We start from the raw sequence: 16188 nt of genomic DNA, 5'->3' as shown, positions 1-16188 counted from the left end.
CTGAATGTGATCCCCGAACAGGTAAAACTATTTTATTTATCTGAATCATTTACATCCTGAAACTCCTAGCCATAAAGCTCCAAGCCTAACCACCAACAATAAAACAATTTATCAATGGATAACTTGACAGCATAATGACAGTATCTTTAAAAGTCTGTAACAATAAGAGCTAGTACTAGCTATCAGCAGAATACACCCCCCCCCCTTAAAAATCAGGGCAGTCAAGTGTGCAGGGAAGAAATCAACAAAAACCTGGGAGGAAAGATTTCACTTAGCACCTAAAGCTAAATAAGGTCAGTAAGGTCATTTATGTATGGGAGTTTTACCTGAGGCTTCTTGCTCACTGGATCCACACTTTCCTGATGGGAATCTATGCACCATCAGTCTCCAAGCTCAAATCAAGTCCCGCCCCTTTAAATGTTGCTTTGTAATTGGCTTACTTGCAGCGCTTACTGTGAGAAAAAATCCCCCCAAACCTAATTGCCACATAAAAAACATTTTAAGAACAACATTTAAAAAGGAGCAATCTGAAAGGAGGGGGGAGAAATCCAAGCCTCATTTTTAAAAAGATTTTCTTCTGCTCAGAAAGAGCTCCAAGGAAGCAGGAAGCATTTCACTACACACCTCTGGACATGCTGCTTTGTAATTGGCTGGGAACAAAACCAAGCTTGCGTGCCACCCAACATGTTGCCTTATGCATGGGGATTTCACCCAGGCTTTGCTCAAGGAAGATGGAAGAGTTGGGTTAACAGAGGAACGGGAAGACCCCAACATTGCGAGGGCTGGCAGCGAGGTCATCTCTAATGGGCGCAATATTCATGCATAACTCCAAGGAACATCTGAGACAGACCGGGGGCAAACATGATTGAAAGTACCTATGCATAAACAACCTAAGTTACATGCCGGTCAATCAACTACAGAAAATTTCAAAATCAGGCACCACTGCAGAAAAGACCTTGTCTCTAGTGGCCACTTACCTTACCTTTGAAGGTGGGGGCACAAACATCAGGGTTGCTGCAGAAGATCTTAACTGACAGATAATCTCAAAAGGCAGCAATAGGTACCTTACATGCCCTGGTCCCAGGCCATACAGGGCTTTAAGCAATGACCAGTGCTTGGAATGTTGCCAGAAATGGAGCATTGTTTACTCACCGTGAATGCTCCTTCTCTCCTGAGGCGAAGGCGTCTTGATTTGTGGGTTATTTCCTTCCATCATCGGGTAGGCAGGACCAATTCTTTTGACTTCCTGTCTCCCCCTGGTGGGAAATAGCCTGCAAAACCTCAGTTACAGTCTTGCCTAGCTATCAACAGGAATGAAGCTCCTTGATAAAAAACATGTAATCATAATTGACGACAACAACCACAGTAATAAGACCAAGGAGGACTGAACTGGTTGAAAACGGTCATCTCAGGAACCTAACTCGAAAATTTTTCCAGAACCTTGACCTTAACGTTTCCGCCTTAACTAAGAATTCTAACCTGTGCCGGGTGGGCAAGACGCCTTCGCCTCAGGAGAGAAGGAGCATTCACGGTGAGTAAACAATGCTCCATTCTCCTACTGAGGCTCCAGCGTCTTGATTTGTGGGACCTCCAAGAGCTCCCAACTGGGTGGGTAGAGCACCCTATTCCACCACGTGCTGAAGAACTCTACGGCCAAAGGCCGCTTGAGCCGATGCCCACGTGTTAACCCTATAATGTTTAACGAAGGTAGAAATAGATGCCCCGGTAGCGGCTTTGCAAATTTCTTCAACCGGGGCCTGTCTATCGAAGGCCGCTGATGAGGCCGCGCTACGCAGGGAGTGAGCAGTTATTCCCTGTGGCGCTATAACTCCCTAGGCCTTATATGCCTGTATGATGCAGAGTCTAAGGGTATGACTAATAGATGCTGCAGACATCCTTTTGCCCTTACTGGGATTGCTGATACCAATAAACATATAATCAGTCTGACAGATGTCAGCGGTTCTGTCTATGTATATATGTAGAGCCCTACGTAAATCTAACGTAAGCCAGGCCTGTTCCTTTGATCCTGATTGCTTAGGACAAAAGGAAGGTAGGTTGATTTCCTGCGACCTGTGAAAGGGAGAACTTATCTTTCGAGTAAAGGTAGGGTCTGGTATCAGAACTACTTTGTCCTTATAGAAGGTACATAAACCTTCACAAATGGACAGAGCTCTGATTTCGGAAACCCGTCGCGCAGACGTGATTGCAATCTGGAAAAGGACAGTCATCTGAAGGAACTTCATGTCTATGGTACATATGGGCTCGAAGGAAGCCTTTGTGAGGGCTCTAAGGACCAAATTGAGGTTCCATGAGAGAAAACGGTGTATAACCGGTGGTTGAGTCTGAGAGACACCCTTTAAAAAAGGAGATGACGTGCTGGTGCCTGGAAATAGGTACCCTATCCAGTTCTGGAATAACTGTGGCCATCGCTGCTATCTGTCTCCTTAAGGTTGAGGCTAAGAGATTAAGCTGTAGACCTTCCTGTAGAGAAAAAATCAGTACCCTCTGAATGCCCGGACGGAGTGGGTCTACCTTCTTCAATCTGGCCCATCGGACAAATGCTTTCCACGACGCATTGTATATGAGTCAAGTGGAGGGTCTGCAAGCCACTAAGATGGTGATCACTACCTCCTTTGAGTAGCCCCTAACTAGGCGAGATTGCCGTTCAAGCGCCAAGCGGTCAAGGAGAACCAGTGAGGATCTGAATGCACCAGTGGCCCTGGCGCAATGTTCCCCAATGGGTTGGAATAGCCCAAGGTTCCTGGCATGACATCTGACAAAGAGCCGCGAACCAAGGCCAGTGTGGCCAGCAGGGGGCCACCAAGATGACTTCGGCCCAGTCTTCCTTAGAACCTTGGGAAGAATGGACAGCGGGGGGGAAAGCGTACAGAAGTCCCCAGGGCCAAGGACTCAGAAGGGCGTCTATGCCCTCTGCTGCCGGGTGGTAAAACCCTTCGAGAAAACCCTTTCTACTCTGCAATTTTCTGCGGAGGCGAACAAGTCTACTAAGGGAGCTCCGAAGACGGTTGTAATCTGAGAGAAGGCCGCATGGTCTAAGTACCATTCTCCTTCATCTGCCAACTGGCGGCTTAGATGGTCTGCTTGCACATTCAGAGCTCCCTTGATATGTTCTGGCCGAATCAACTGAAGGTTTGACTGGGCCCAGGTAAAAATCTGCACCGCTTCCCGATGCAGAGCAGAGGATCGGGACCCCCCCCCTTTATGTAAGCCCTGGTTACTATATTGTCCGTTCTTATCAGGACATGCAACCCCCTGAGGAGTGGGGCGAAGGCTCGGAGGGCAAGCCGTACCGGCCTCAGTTCCAGGACATTGATATGTAACGATGTCTCCTCTGTGGACCCTCGTCCCTGGGTAGAGTTGGTGGCCAAGGTGGCTCCCCAACCCTCCAGACTGGTGTCTGTGATCACTTGTGTGGGCTCCCCGTGTATATAGAAGGTGTGCCTGACCAGGTTCCTTCGATCAGTCCATCATCGAAGACTCCTCCGAGTCTCTGAGGATAGGGAAATGGATCTGTTCCTCTTCTTTGCGATGTCCCTCTGGTACGGTCAAATCAGCCACTGCAGAGGCCTGGAGTGGAATCTGGCCCAGGGAACGACCGCTATACAGGCCATCATTAATCCCAGCAACTTCGCTAGGGACATGACCCCGGCTTTCCTTGTTCTGGCTAAGGATGAAAAGACATTGATTATTTTCTGAACGCGTTCCTGGGGCAGTGATAGGGCATTGAGAGAGGAATCTATTCTGACCCCTAGGTGTAACATTGACTGAGAGGGTATGAGAGAGCTCTTTTGAAAATTGAATAAGAATCCATGTTCCTGAAGAACGTGAACCACCCTTGCTGTGTGATGTATGGACTGGTGTTCTGATTGAACACAGATCAGGATATCGCCCAGGTACGGGTATACCTGGACGCCCTCCTGTCTGAGAGTGGCAATGATTGTCACTAGGGTCTTGGATGTCAACCCAAAGGGGAGGGCCCGAAATTGAAAATGGTCTTGTCCATAGGTGAACCTGAGGAAGCATCTGTGTGAAGGGTGTATAGGTATGTGTAGGTACGCCTCTGTCAGGTCCACTGCCATCATAAAGGTGCCTGGGAGCAGTGAATCCACTACTGACTTCACCGTTTCCATACAAAGTGCCTTCGAGCCATCCGCCTGTTTAAATATTGTAAGTTAAGGATGGCTCGCCAGTTCCCGTTCTTTTTGGGGACTGTAAAAACTATGGAGGCCCCTTTCGAGGGCAGGGACCTGTTCTATGGCCCTAATAGACAATAGATGTTGAATGGCCTTTAATGTTCTGGAATGTTTCTCTGCCCTGTGTGTCATGGGAGATCTTAAGAAGTGATCCCTTTTTAGAGATGTGAATTCCAGGAGGTAACTCCTGGATATGATCTGATAGACCCAGTGGTCTGGTTGTGAGGTGGTCCACCTGGCACTGAAGAAAAGAAAATCTGTCCCCACTGGAGACAGAAGGGAGTCACTGGGGATTATTCTTTGGGAATTTGTCACCTCTGTCCGACCGGGGCGGTTGGTTCTGAGGTCTGGTGAACTTGCCCCCCCTACGGAAGGGTCGTGAAGCGTTCCACAATCCCCTTCTGAAGTCAGAACGATACCTGTTTGTTGCTCGTGGGGCACGAAAGGATTGGAAACCAGGGACACGTGGTTCCTTTTTAAATTGTTTAGGAAAGGCCTGCTTTTTATCCTTCGTCTCCACTAATATTTTATCTAATTTCTCTCTAAACAGGCGCCCTTCCTGAATGGGGTAGGCTATTAAGTTTGTTTTTGCCTTAAATTCTGCTGGCCAGGCTCTGAGCTACAGTGCCCTTCTTATGGAGGTTACCGATGCCATGGATCGTGCTGTAAAGGACATGGAGTCCAGAGAGGCATCAGCTATTAGGGTGATGGCGTCCTGGACCCTTTGTAATCCTCCCACTATTGTATGATGTTCTGAAGGAATCAACTGGATGAGCTTCTTTACCCAAAGGAAGGAGGCTCTAGCAAATATTGATGTAGTAGCATTGGCCTGTATAGCTAATGCTGCGTTCTCGTGGGCCCTTCTGCTTAAAGACTCAGCCTTTCGATCCAATTGATCCCTCAGGGATCCCATGCCGTCCTCAGGCGCAAGGCCAGGGGACTGCAAATCCACCACTGGTGCATCCACAAGAGGTACTTTCAAAAGGAGCGAGGGTGTATAGTGTTTTGATGGACTGAGGCGTCTGCTTATTGGACGCAGGACTGGTCCACTCCTCTTGAATGGCTCTGAGAAAAAACTCTGGGAATGGTACTGAATTATGACATGGCTGCTTTCTAGGAAAGCATTCAGGCACTTCCTGTTTCAGTTTAGAATTAGAGTCCTCTGTAGAGGAGGCCTCTTCATTCAGGTCCAAAGCTAATATAGCCTTTGCCAGGAGGGCCTGATAATCCTCCCCACTGAATAGGCGGCTCTGTGACTCCTCCACAGGGGCTGACTCGTCCACGGAGTCAAACACATCAGTATTGAGGGAGGAAGTGTGGGAGCTAGTGCCAGCAATAGTAAGATCAGTAGATTGTTTTAGTGCTGCCTTGGTAGGCCATTGTGAACTGGTAGAAGGACCTCCCCCAGGGCCTGTAACCTGCCCACTCTCAAAGGAATGGGATCTGGTAGACGAGGAAGTTGCTGACTCAACCGGTCCCTGAGGGGGAATTCTCATTAAGTATGCATGAAAAGCCTGCCACTGTCTTTGCAAGGCTATATTAATCCACTCATCTGCCTCCTCCCTGGTAAGCACCGGGGCAGCTGCCCTAGGAGCAGAGGGAGAGAATTGCCCCCCCCGTCATTGAAGGAAATGGTGGGGGTTGTGCTGGCACTGGCAAATAAAAGGCGGGAAAATGGGCGCCCCCCTTTGGAAAGGCAGTAGAAGCCTGTACTCCTGTCGTCGGGAAGGAGGAGGGAAAATGGCCGCCCGCCGGGAAGGAGGAGGGAAAATGGCCACCTGCCCCCGGGACCAGTGGCTGAACATTACCGATTCCAGATGGAAGTCCAGAGTCGCCGTCAGGAAAACCGTGGGGGTTGCGCCTTCTGTGCCGTCGGCATGCAGCGAGTAGGCGGGATCCTTTTTCCCGGCTCTCGACATGCCCCCCGCTCTGTGACAGCGCTTTCTTTTTTTTTTTTCTTTTTTTTTTTACGCCATGTAAGCTCGTTGCGACTTTTTAAGAGCCGCAGCTGCTTTTCGCGCTTTTTTCTTTTTCTTTTCTTTAGGCGCATCATCCGCACTCTGCGCTGAGCCTTCCAAATCCCTACCCCCTAAGGCACCAACATTGTGGGCATTGGGAGTGGGCGTCTCGGACTTCTTCGGAGTAGGCTGGATCAGCAGGTAGTCCGAGACTGAGAGGAGGCCATCCTCCCTCTCCTCTGAGGCGTTTGCCATAGGAATCTCCGGGATTAACACCGGGGCTCCTATTCACTCAATCTCACAAGGGAAACGAGGGACGGCAATGAGGGAGGGAGGGAACACCCAAACAGTAGGATATTACAAACAAACAGACAAAAAACACAAATCGATAAGGAGCTACGGTAGAAAACCTGAAAGGCTAACTTAAGCTGAGCAAGCACAGAGCTGTGCTTACGACCTGCGTACCCTTCTGAGGCAGGACGGAACTGGGGTTTTGCAGGCTATTTCCCACCAGGGGGAGACAGGAAGTCAAAAGAATTGGTCCTGCCTACCCGATGATGGAAGGAAATAACCCACAAATCAAGACGCTGGAGCCTCAGTAGGAGAACAGACAGACACTGTAAATTCTTCCAGATTTGTTCTCTGTATTTTACACCAGTTAATAGTCATGCAACTGCAATTACTACTTCCGAACTTTCTTCAAATCAACCTCATGTACAGACTGCAAACGTCTATGCTGCATGTGATAAGAATATGGATACATGTACTCAGATCATGCTTATCAAGGCATACCAATCAAAACTGGCAAGAGGTGTTAAGACCTAAGCATCCACATGGATTTAATATCACTCCCAAGAAGCAAACCGGCTCTTTTAGGGCGAGTTCCACCCCATACGTAATAGGCTGATGTTCACTAACTAATTATATTGTCAGCCAGCAGTTCTTCGGTTTCATCTGGACTGAGCTTCATCCAGCCCAATACTGCCTCCAGATTCAGGGCATTCATTGTCTCTCCTGACTCAGCTGAAATGGGGAAATTAGAGTGGGCCATTATCAGCATACTGATGACCCTTCCGTCTCCAAACCACTCCCAGCTAATCCATGTATAGTATAGGGGACAATTTAAACTGACTTTAGAGCGTTTGCCACCCCAGTACTAAATATTTCTGCCAAAGCAGTGAACAGTAAAGCAGCATTTCTCCTCCTTTATGAATTATCTTGTTGGAGGTACAGGATCAACTGTAATAATCTAAATCACAATATTCTAGCTCTTCTACTTCAGAGCAGAAAATTCCCGTAGCTCCAGTATCTGAAAGACTTACTGGGTAATCCAAGTAGGATCCTCTGATGTAATTTTTGCACTGCTCAATGTGTCATTTTAATACTTGCTATGCTTCAGTCCTTTTTAGTTGGTTCCAGACTTCTACAACCCTAATGCATCGTTTATTGAATGTCCCATTTTGTTGACTGTTCTGACTATGTGTAATCCGCCTTGAGCCTCTGTGAGAAAGGCGGACTATAAATAAATAGGTTTAGACTAAGTGCATGATAATTTACTGTCAACCTTAATTTTTTAAATGATGGTTTAATTTTTTTCAAAGATAACCAGAATATTAATTGGTAACATTTAAAGTGCAAATTTTAAGAAAATGTGAATGAAAAATAGAAAGCAGGAGACTCGTAACCACAAGAAAATAAGCAAACACAAAATAATGGATAAAATCTAAAAACAATCAAAAGTTTCACAGATGTTTCATTTAAAGACCAAGAATTATGATTTCACCTCTTAACATAAATTATATTCTCTTCATTCTTCTATTATTGCAAATGTATACTTAACATTTTCAATCACAGTTTCAACACGCAAACTTCTGACTGCATTCAGATGTCAAGACACATAGAGGTGTCTGAGGTTTGTGTGTGACCAGCGCAAACACACCTTTTCATGCACCACCAGTGTTCCCTTTGCTCCTCCTCTTCTCTTGTACAACACAACTGAATGCAGCTGCATTAGGCCTTCACAATGAACTGTGGCTGGATTGAAGGCTTCTCAAACCAAGATATTTTCAACCATACTCTGTGCAACAGAGGCAAAGAGGACTGATAGAAAAGCACAAGAACAAGGTACATTTCTGCCTAACATGGACAAGCCCCAGGGAAATGCTGATTGCCACTTTGGGATCAGGAAGCAATTTTCCTCCACGCAAGATTGCCCAGGGATCCTATAGGGGTTTTGCCATCTTCTAGGCATGGGACAGGGGTCACTGGGGGTAGGGTGGGAGGTAGTTGTGAATTTCTTGCATTGTGCAGGGGGTTGGACTAGTGCAGGGGGTTGGACTAGATGACCCTGGAGATCCCTTCCAACTCTGTGATTCGGTTTGTCATGACATCTAAATTCAGCCTCAGTCAAATAAGATGTATCTGTAACTTTAAACATTCTGAATGGTCATCATCCAGTTACGAAGAAAACATAAAAATTGTGATGTACAACATCATTATCTTTTAACCACATTTTTTCTTTGCAATTCGGATTCTAGAGCTTTAGAATTATCACAAAATCTTTGTATCTGATGAAGGGAGCTTTGAAAGTTTATACCCTGGAGTATTCTGCTCAAAAAGTTTCACTTTCATTTTTACTACTTTCCCCTCCCTCCTCACACTTAGCTCCTCATGCAGATCTATTCCACTCCAAATAATTTTTTGTTAATTTAACTTCTTGAAACTTAGCACTTTAGAGGTAAGTGGTTGATTCTGTGTACATAGGTTTGCAAAGGAACAACTTTCTCTCAACTCTGTAAGTTTATTTTATAACATTTTTATGGTGAAGTGGCATTTTATCTCTGCAGACACAAAATCACAGTTTTGAGATCTGCAAAACAAAGCATCTGCAATAATATCTTCTAGATGGGAAAATGCCCCAAAATAATCTTACAGAAACCTCTGGAAGAACATGACATTGTGAATGGATTAATGGAATTCATTTACAAAAAAATTAAACACTGCATGAATTTACAGTCTTATGCTACATAATTAAAAACTAATCCTTATTCCATGATCAATAACCTTTAGACTATAATGTATCCTGAATAGAAAATGATCTTTAGATAAAAATTTTCCTCAAAAAGCATTTTATTTAAAAAAATCCAATTTAAATGTTAAAAATTTGATTTTTTTTAAATTAAAAAACAACAACATTGATTTTCATCCACCCTGGTCCCAGGTCGTACAGGGCTTTAAAGGTCAATACCAGCACCTTGATTTGAGGCCAGAAGCAAACTGGAAGCCAGTGTAGATGTAACAAGACTGGAGTGATATGGTCCCTACAAACCCATTCTAGTCAACATTCTGACCACAGCATTCAGTTTTGGACAGTCTTCCAGGGCAGCTCCATATAGAACACATAGCAGTAATCTAGTGTAGATGTTATCAGGGTTTGCACCACAGTGACAAGATCTTTTCTGCCCAGAAGGACTGCAGCCAAAGCTGTTGAAAGGCCACCTGTTTATTCAACCCCTGGCCACCACTGCCACCTGTTTATTCAACAGGAGGCCTGGGTCCAGGACCATCCCCAAGCTGTGAGCCTGCTTCTTAAGCTGGAGTGCAACCCCATCCAGAACAGAGGACAATCCATTTCCTGGGTTAGACCTTTTCCCCAACCAGTAGCACCTCCGTTTCATTGGGATTAAGTTTCAGTTTGTTAGCCCTAATCTATTCCAAAAATTTCACAGCTTTCCTGGGATCTCCTGGGAGCACAAGAGAGCAGAGTATTATCTGCATATTGGTGGCAACTCAGCCCGAATCTCTGGATGACCTCTCCCAAAAGCATTACATAGATGATGAAAAGCATCGGGGACAAGACGGAACCCTGGAAAATGCTGTAGGGCACAGCAGTAGTCCCCCAGCACCACCTTCTGCAACCTACCCTCAAGATAGGACAGCAACCACCACAGAACAGTGTCTCCCAGTCCTGAAAGGCAATCCAGAAAGATACCATGATTTATGGTATCGAAAGCAGCTGAGAGGTCCAGGAGAATTAACAGAATTAGCAATGTAACACTAGTAATAATAGCAAAATATGGTTGGCTTCAATGCGAATACACCTGGAGAATGCTCCAGCTTGTGCATTTCCTTGTCTCTCTTAACTGTACAAGATAATTATGGTTTCCCACAAACCTGGGAATAAGTGTAATTGCCATTACATCAAAATGGAACCTGCAAACCAAAATAAAACCATTATTTGGAATCCAACTTTGCAGAGGAAGCACAGTTTGCTGGTTTAAATGCAGTAGTAAATTATGATTTGCCATGAAAGTAGAAATAACTAATTAGCTGGGAATTAACTTATTTAACTAATTAGCTTAGAAGGAGTGAGTAAATACAATCTCCCCCAAGCTCATTCTTGTGGCAAACAAGGCAGGGTTTGCTGTTATATCTGAACCATGCCTAAAAGAATGAATCCTCCTGTTCAACTTGCCTCTGCATATCTTCATTCCAAGTAATTGAGTCAAAAAGCAGAATATGTCAGTAAGTATTTTGGTATGACTTAAAACTGAAAACATGATAATTTTTTGGATGTTTGTTTTCTATAGTCTTCTACAGTATCTTATGTTAATAAAAGGCATCTGAGTTTAGACCCATGCCAAGTTTATAGGTCTCTTTGAAACAGAGAACATATTTATTCTAAAAGTTCTAGCAGGGTTTTTAATCTAGAATACAGTATCTCCACCTGTATCTCAACACTCTTGAAAGCCACTTTCAAGTACAGATGGCAAAAGTAACATGAAAGAAAATACATATGAAACACATGAGCTTGGCAGGTTCATGTTTCAGGAAAAGAACTGAGTCCAATCCTGAAGTGTGGAAAACCACTGCATCAGAATTACACATTAATATTAAATGCCTGTCATCTGTTGCTCCATTATCATGGAATAACTTAGCCAAGTGAGATATGAGCTTCTTGTTTAAAAGAAAGCCGCTATCAAGCAAGTAACAGACAGCAGAAACCTGAGAGCCAGAAGGGAAAGAGAGCAAGTCTCCTAATTGATCTCCTTTCTTAAATATGAAGCACCTTTTTAATTAAAGATGGGTCATTTTACACAGCAGCCACTAACAGGGATATTGACATTAGATATGAATTAATACTTGCTAAAAGTAATTAATTCAGAAATCATGGGACGAGAGACCCGCACTGCAATAAAAAACAATACTCTACCTCTTAGATCATGTCTACAATACACATTATTTCACTCCATTCAGGGAGTGGGTCTGGCTTTCATTGTTTTTATTATGCATGTCTCTTTGGCTCGTAGTATTTGATCTACTTGTAAACCAACCCAACATTTTCTCTTTTTCCACTGTGCGTATAAACCTCAGCCTGTACCGGAACAAATATAGGCTTCCTAAGGAGACAAGGGGAGTGACTACTTCTTTATCACTAGGAGCTAAAAAGATTGCTTTTTCTCAGTTGCCAGTATAATATTTTTCAGTGTCTGTGCAAGCAAGGCACCTGGGAGTTTCCCATCATCCAGATTATTCTTTTAAAGAATCTTAGAAGCTGTCGATGCAAAAAAAAACACAAGTAACAAAATTATGTTGCAAATTTGAACACTTTAATTTGGACAGGTACCAAAAACAAAAAAAAGTAGGTAGAACATGGGCTCATATGTCATCTTTTGTGGTAGACCAAAGGCACTAAAAAGTAATCAGATACAATAAATACGGTAGCTAAATCTAAGACTAACTTAGGGTTAGGAAAAGCCAGGACTGACTCTCGGTTTGGGGAAGAATCATGGCGGCAGCAGGAAATACATTTGAGAGCTCCATAGCACCCCAGGTACCAAGGCCAGCTATCAGCAATCTCTTCTACAATCTACACTAAATCACAATAATTCACCCAAAAATGTTTTTTGCCATTAAGTCACATCTGACTTATGCTGACCCCTGGTGGGTTTTTCAAGGCAAGAAATTTACAGAGGTGGCTTGCCATTGCCTGCCTCTGCATCACAACCCTGGTGTTTTTTGGAGATCTCCCAACCAAATATATGCAGGGTCAATCATGCTTCGCTTCTGAGATCTGGGTTAGGGCCTTCCAATACTGATTTTGTACCAAAAAAATTGTTCAATCCATTTGCCCCTCATTAATGTTTTGCTAAAATACCTCTCTACATATAATAACCAGGAGAAGTAAAAAGAAACCCGAATGTACTTCTGCTGAGCCAGTGCTCTAGCACAGCATCCAAACGTTTCAAACCAAACATGGCCTTCATTAAGCCTATAAGATTTTATTTAAATGTGAGTTTGCCTTGTGCCACAAAGTTGCACATGAAAATTTCACAAGCTAACAATGGAACAGGTGGAGTTGTAAAACATGTTTGTCACTTATTTCTAATAACGTCAACTGACCTAGAAAAGTAAACAACATACTCAACGCTACATGGACTTAAATATCCTTTACGTATTATTGTGATGACGCATCAAAACAAGGTTTTTCAAACCACTGTAGGATATAAGCTGCAGGGTCGGGATGTATTCACAAACATATATTTTCTGCATACCTTTACAACTGTAATAAGCAGTGCTGAAAGCATAATCAACAGAGTAGTCACAAGTGATGACGCTGAAAAAAAGGTAAGAAAGTGGACTTGGGTGTGCAGAGCCCTAGTTTAGGGCTTTCTAGATTGTCTAAAAATCATGCCAAAGGTATTAATAGCGGGGCTGACAAAATAGTTCAAATTTTAAGGGCAACCGTGTTCAAGTACTTTAGAAATGACATCATTTGCTTGAGGTCCCCATCAGTGCAATTCGAAGCAGAGTTGTACCCTTCTAAGTCCACTGAATCCATGGGCTTAGAAGAATGTAACTTTCTTTAGGACTGCACTATAAGATTTTCCAACCCCAGCAATACAGAGCAAGAGCAGATAATGAAACCTTTGTTCAATGCACTTTCAATGATCTAATTCACAGGCAAGCAACTATACAAGAGTGGATGGATGTAAGGAACGTCTTCGCTAAGGAATATATTAATGTTATATTTTCACACATTTTAAAATACATCTCCCCTTACGCTTTATAAAGGTATCATGATTTGGAAATTTAGCTCAAAGAGACAGAAGAATAAAATATTCTAAATGACATCAACTGTCCTTCCTCTCACCCTCATTTCAAACAAAGTGTACATCCTGCTACATAGCTGAGCAATGTGGACTCTGGAAGTGTTCAGAGACAAATGTAACAAAAAACATAGTCTGAATCGAAGGGCTGAGGATACAATTTTGGCCTTAAACGGAGAAACTGACAACTCTGCAAGCATCCTACTTCACACGATTCACTAATTTCTATTCTGATTAAAATCAAGGATAGGATTTTGTTCTAATTAGAGGGTCATCCAGTCTCTATTGTAAACTGAGCTTGTGACATCCATACTCCTATCCAACTTTTTGAACACAATATATTTACTCTGTATAACAAAGAGCCTTTCTGGAAGACAGAAAAGATACTGGCCTCAATGTCTCTTTTTGACATTAGGCAAGTTAAAATCCGAATCTGACCTGAATATTTCAGCTTTAACAAATTTTAAGGATAGGGTGTAGTAAAATACCTGGCAAATCTACCTGATGCAAGATCTAACTTGGCCAAATCAAGTCGCTTGTCTTTTGCAATCATCCCAGCCGTTCAAATGGAAATATTTAGGCTCCTCCTCTAAATGCCTACTCATCAAAAAGTTTTTCAATACCAGCAATTGAAAGATCCCAAGAAGGCCAGAACCAACACGCCTGGTACATGGAAATACATCCCCCTGAACTTCAGAAGACTTGCTTTCAAGAAAATACAGTACAGCCCTGTATTTCTCCAAAGATTTTTTTAGCTCTTAATATTTTACCCCCAACCAGAGCAGGAATAGAGAAGTTAACTGTAACTCTACACAACCATATTTTTTGGATGTGAAATCCCAGTGGAAGCAAACAAGTATTGGGGCAAAAATTGGGGAGGTTTTGCCTTGGATTTTCTCCTCTCTAGATGCCCATTTTCCCCATCCACATTCTCAAAACTCAAAAATAAGCCCCCATGCAGAGTTTTGAGAATGTGGATGGGGAAAATGGGCCTCCAGAGAGCAGCAAATCCAAGGCAAAACCTCCCCAGCCTAGGATCTGCACTAGTGGCTCCCTCACCTCCTGGATGCGCTTGCGGGCCCGCTGCAGCACCTCCTCGTAGCCCTTCTGCCGCAGCTCACTCAGGCTCTCGTAATACTCCTCCGGGTCGTCCGTTTCGGTGAAGAGCACCTGCGAGAGGATCTTCCACCCGCAGGTGTCCAGGCAGTGGCCCAGGTAGACCTGCAGCTGGTAGCACAGCGCGTCCATCTCCTGCTGGGACAGCTCGGGCGCCCCGAAGAGCACCGTCCACATGCCCGAGGGCTCCTCGGGGAAGACGGGCAGGCAGGGCTCCAGCTCCGAGTTCACCGAGCACAGCTGCTGGTGGACGGCCCGCAGGTCCTGGAAGGAGAAGAGCCCGGCCCAGCTGCACTCCTCCCCCGACGGCGCCTCGGCCTCCGCCGGCGCCTCGGCGGGCGGGGAGGGCAGCAGCAGGAGGGCGGCGGCGGCGGCGCCTCCGGCCGCAGGCTCGTCCTTGCCCAGCTCCAGCACCTCCAGCTCCTCGGCCGCCGGGCTGAGCGGCGCCTCGGGAGCGGGCCCAGGCCTCCGGGCCGGGCTGCTCCTCAGGCCTCCGGGGCTCCTCTGCGACGCGTCGGGCCGGGCCGGGGAGGCCGGCGAGCTCCTGGCTTGGCCCTGCTCGGCGCTCCAGGCCGGGCCCCTGCGCACGGGGGGGCTCCCGCCGGCCTTGGGCGTCCGCGGCTCGGCCGCGCCGCCGCCGCCGCGGAGCTCCCGGGAGCCGCTGCGCTGCCTCTGCGCCGTCCGGTTGTGGCAGGTGATGGCGAACTTGCCCTCGATCTCGTTCCAGGCCGCGATGAAGACGAACTTGTGCCTCTCCCGCTCGTGGAAGGCGTGAGGCCTCACGGCCACCCAGTCCGCCTCCAGCGTCTCCTCCAGGGCGAAGGCGCTCATGGCGGCGCGGCGCTCCGCTCCCCGAGCCTCAGCCGCCCTTCCCCCCGCCGCCGCAGCAGCAGCAGCAGCGCCGGACCGCGGCTCTTCCCGCCGCCCGCTCACTGCCCAGCATCAGCCATTTTAGCCCACACGAAGGGAGGGAGGCAGGGCGGGCAGGAAAGATGCGCCGGGAAAGGGACGCTGGGATAGGCCGAGGCGAGAGAGAGTCGTTAGGCGCCGCAACGGCCGCCGCGGCCTCCTCAGCCCTCTGCGGCGCGCGCGCTCCTCTCTCTCCCTCTCTCGCTCTGCTTTGTGGCGCTGAGGCCAGGCGGCGGCGGCGGCCTGCCGGGGACAATGCAGTCGATAGGCAGACACACAGGTACTTCAGGCGGGTCACGTGGAGGCCCCGGATCTGTTTACTGGCGCGGCTCCGCCCTCCTTGGAGCTTCGCCCCCTGCTCCCAGCCTCCTTTCCCGCGCTCTGGCTCAGCCCTCAGCCCTCCTTCGACGCCAGCTCAGGGTACGGAGGGCGGGGGGAGTTCCCGCCGTCGCTCCTCCTCCGTCCGGCCCGACCAGATTTCCTTCTTTCTCCGGTTTCTCCCTGCTGAGTACCCAGGAGCGCCTCCTGCCCGTTTGCGCGCGGCGGGGCTTGGCCTTGGATCTGCCGCTCTCCCGATGCCCGCTTGCCCCCATCCGGGTGCTCAAAACTCAACAGCGAGCCCCCGTGCAGAGGTTTGAGAACCCGGATGGGGGGGGGAGGAAACGGGCATCGGGAGAGCGGCAGATCCAAAGCAAAACCTCCCGGGCATAAGTGGCCTTTGTTGTGGTCGGGCTTTCTCTCTCCCCTCCCTCCCCCCCCCGCCTAAAATTATCCCTTAAAACAATGTGCCTGTTGAAGCGGCCCAGGCAGCGCGCTCCAAGCTCCGCTTCCCCCTCGCCGGACCCTGCGATGCCTATTTATGGCAGTCGGTTGGTGGTGCCC

The 16188-nt window shown here is 46.8% G+C and overlaps 2 protein-coding genes across 2 annotated transcripts in view; both read right to left on the bottom strand.

Moving 5' to 3' along the window:
• JMY (junction mediating and regulatory protein, p53 cofactor) overlaps positions 1-14706 on the bottom strand; it is a 52769-nt gene extending 38063 nt beyond the window's left edge. The window contains exon 1 of the mRNA XM_056848157.1: positions 14341-14706. Within this exon, the coding sequence (XP_056704135.1) occupies positions 14341-14574 (234 nt within the window). The 5' untranslated portion in view covers positions 14575-14706. The remainder of the gene's footprint in view (positions 1-14340) is intronic.
• LOC130477037 (betaine--homocysteine S-methyltransferase 1-like) overlaps positions 1-16188 on the bottom strand; it is a 76596-nt gene that overhangs the window by 16039 nt on the left and 44369 nt on the right. The window lies entirely within an intron of this gene.

Source organism: Euleptes europaea, chromosome 4 (genome assembly GCF_029931775.1).
Source record: "Euleptes europaea isolate rEulEur1 chromosome 4, rEulEur1.hap1, whole genome shotgun sequence".
In the NCBI taxonomy this organism is placed as follows: domain Eukaryota; kingdom Metazoa; phylum Chordata; class Lepidosauria; order Squamata; family Sphaerodactylidae; genus Euleptes; species Euleptes europaea.
Note: the sequence above shows the minus strand (reverse complement) of the source record. Positions and strands in the feature narration are given on the sequence as shown.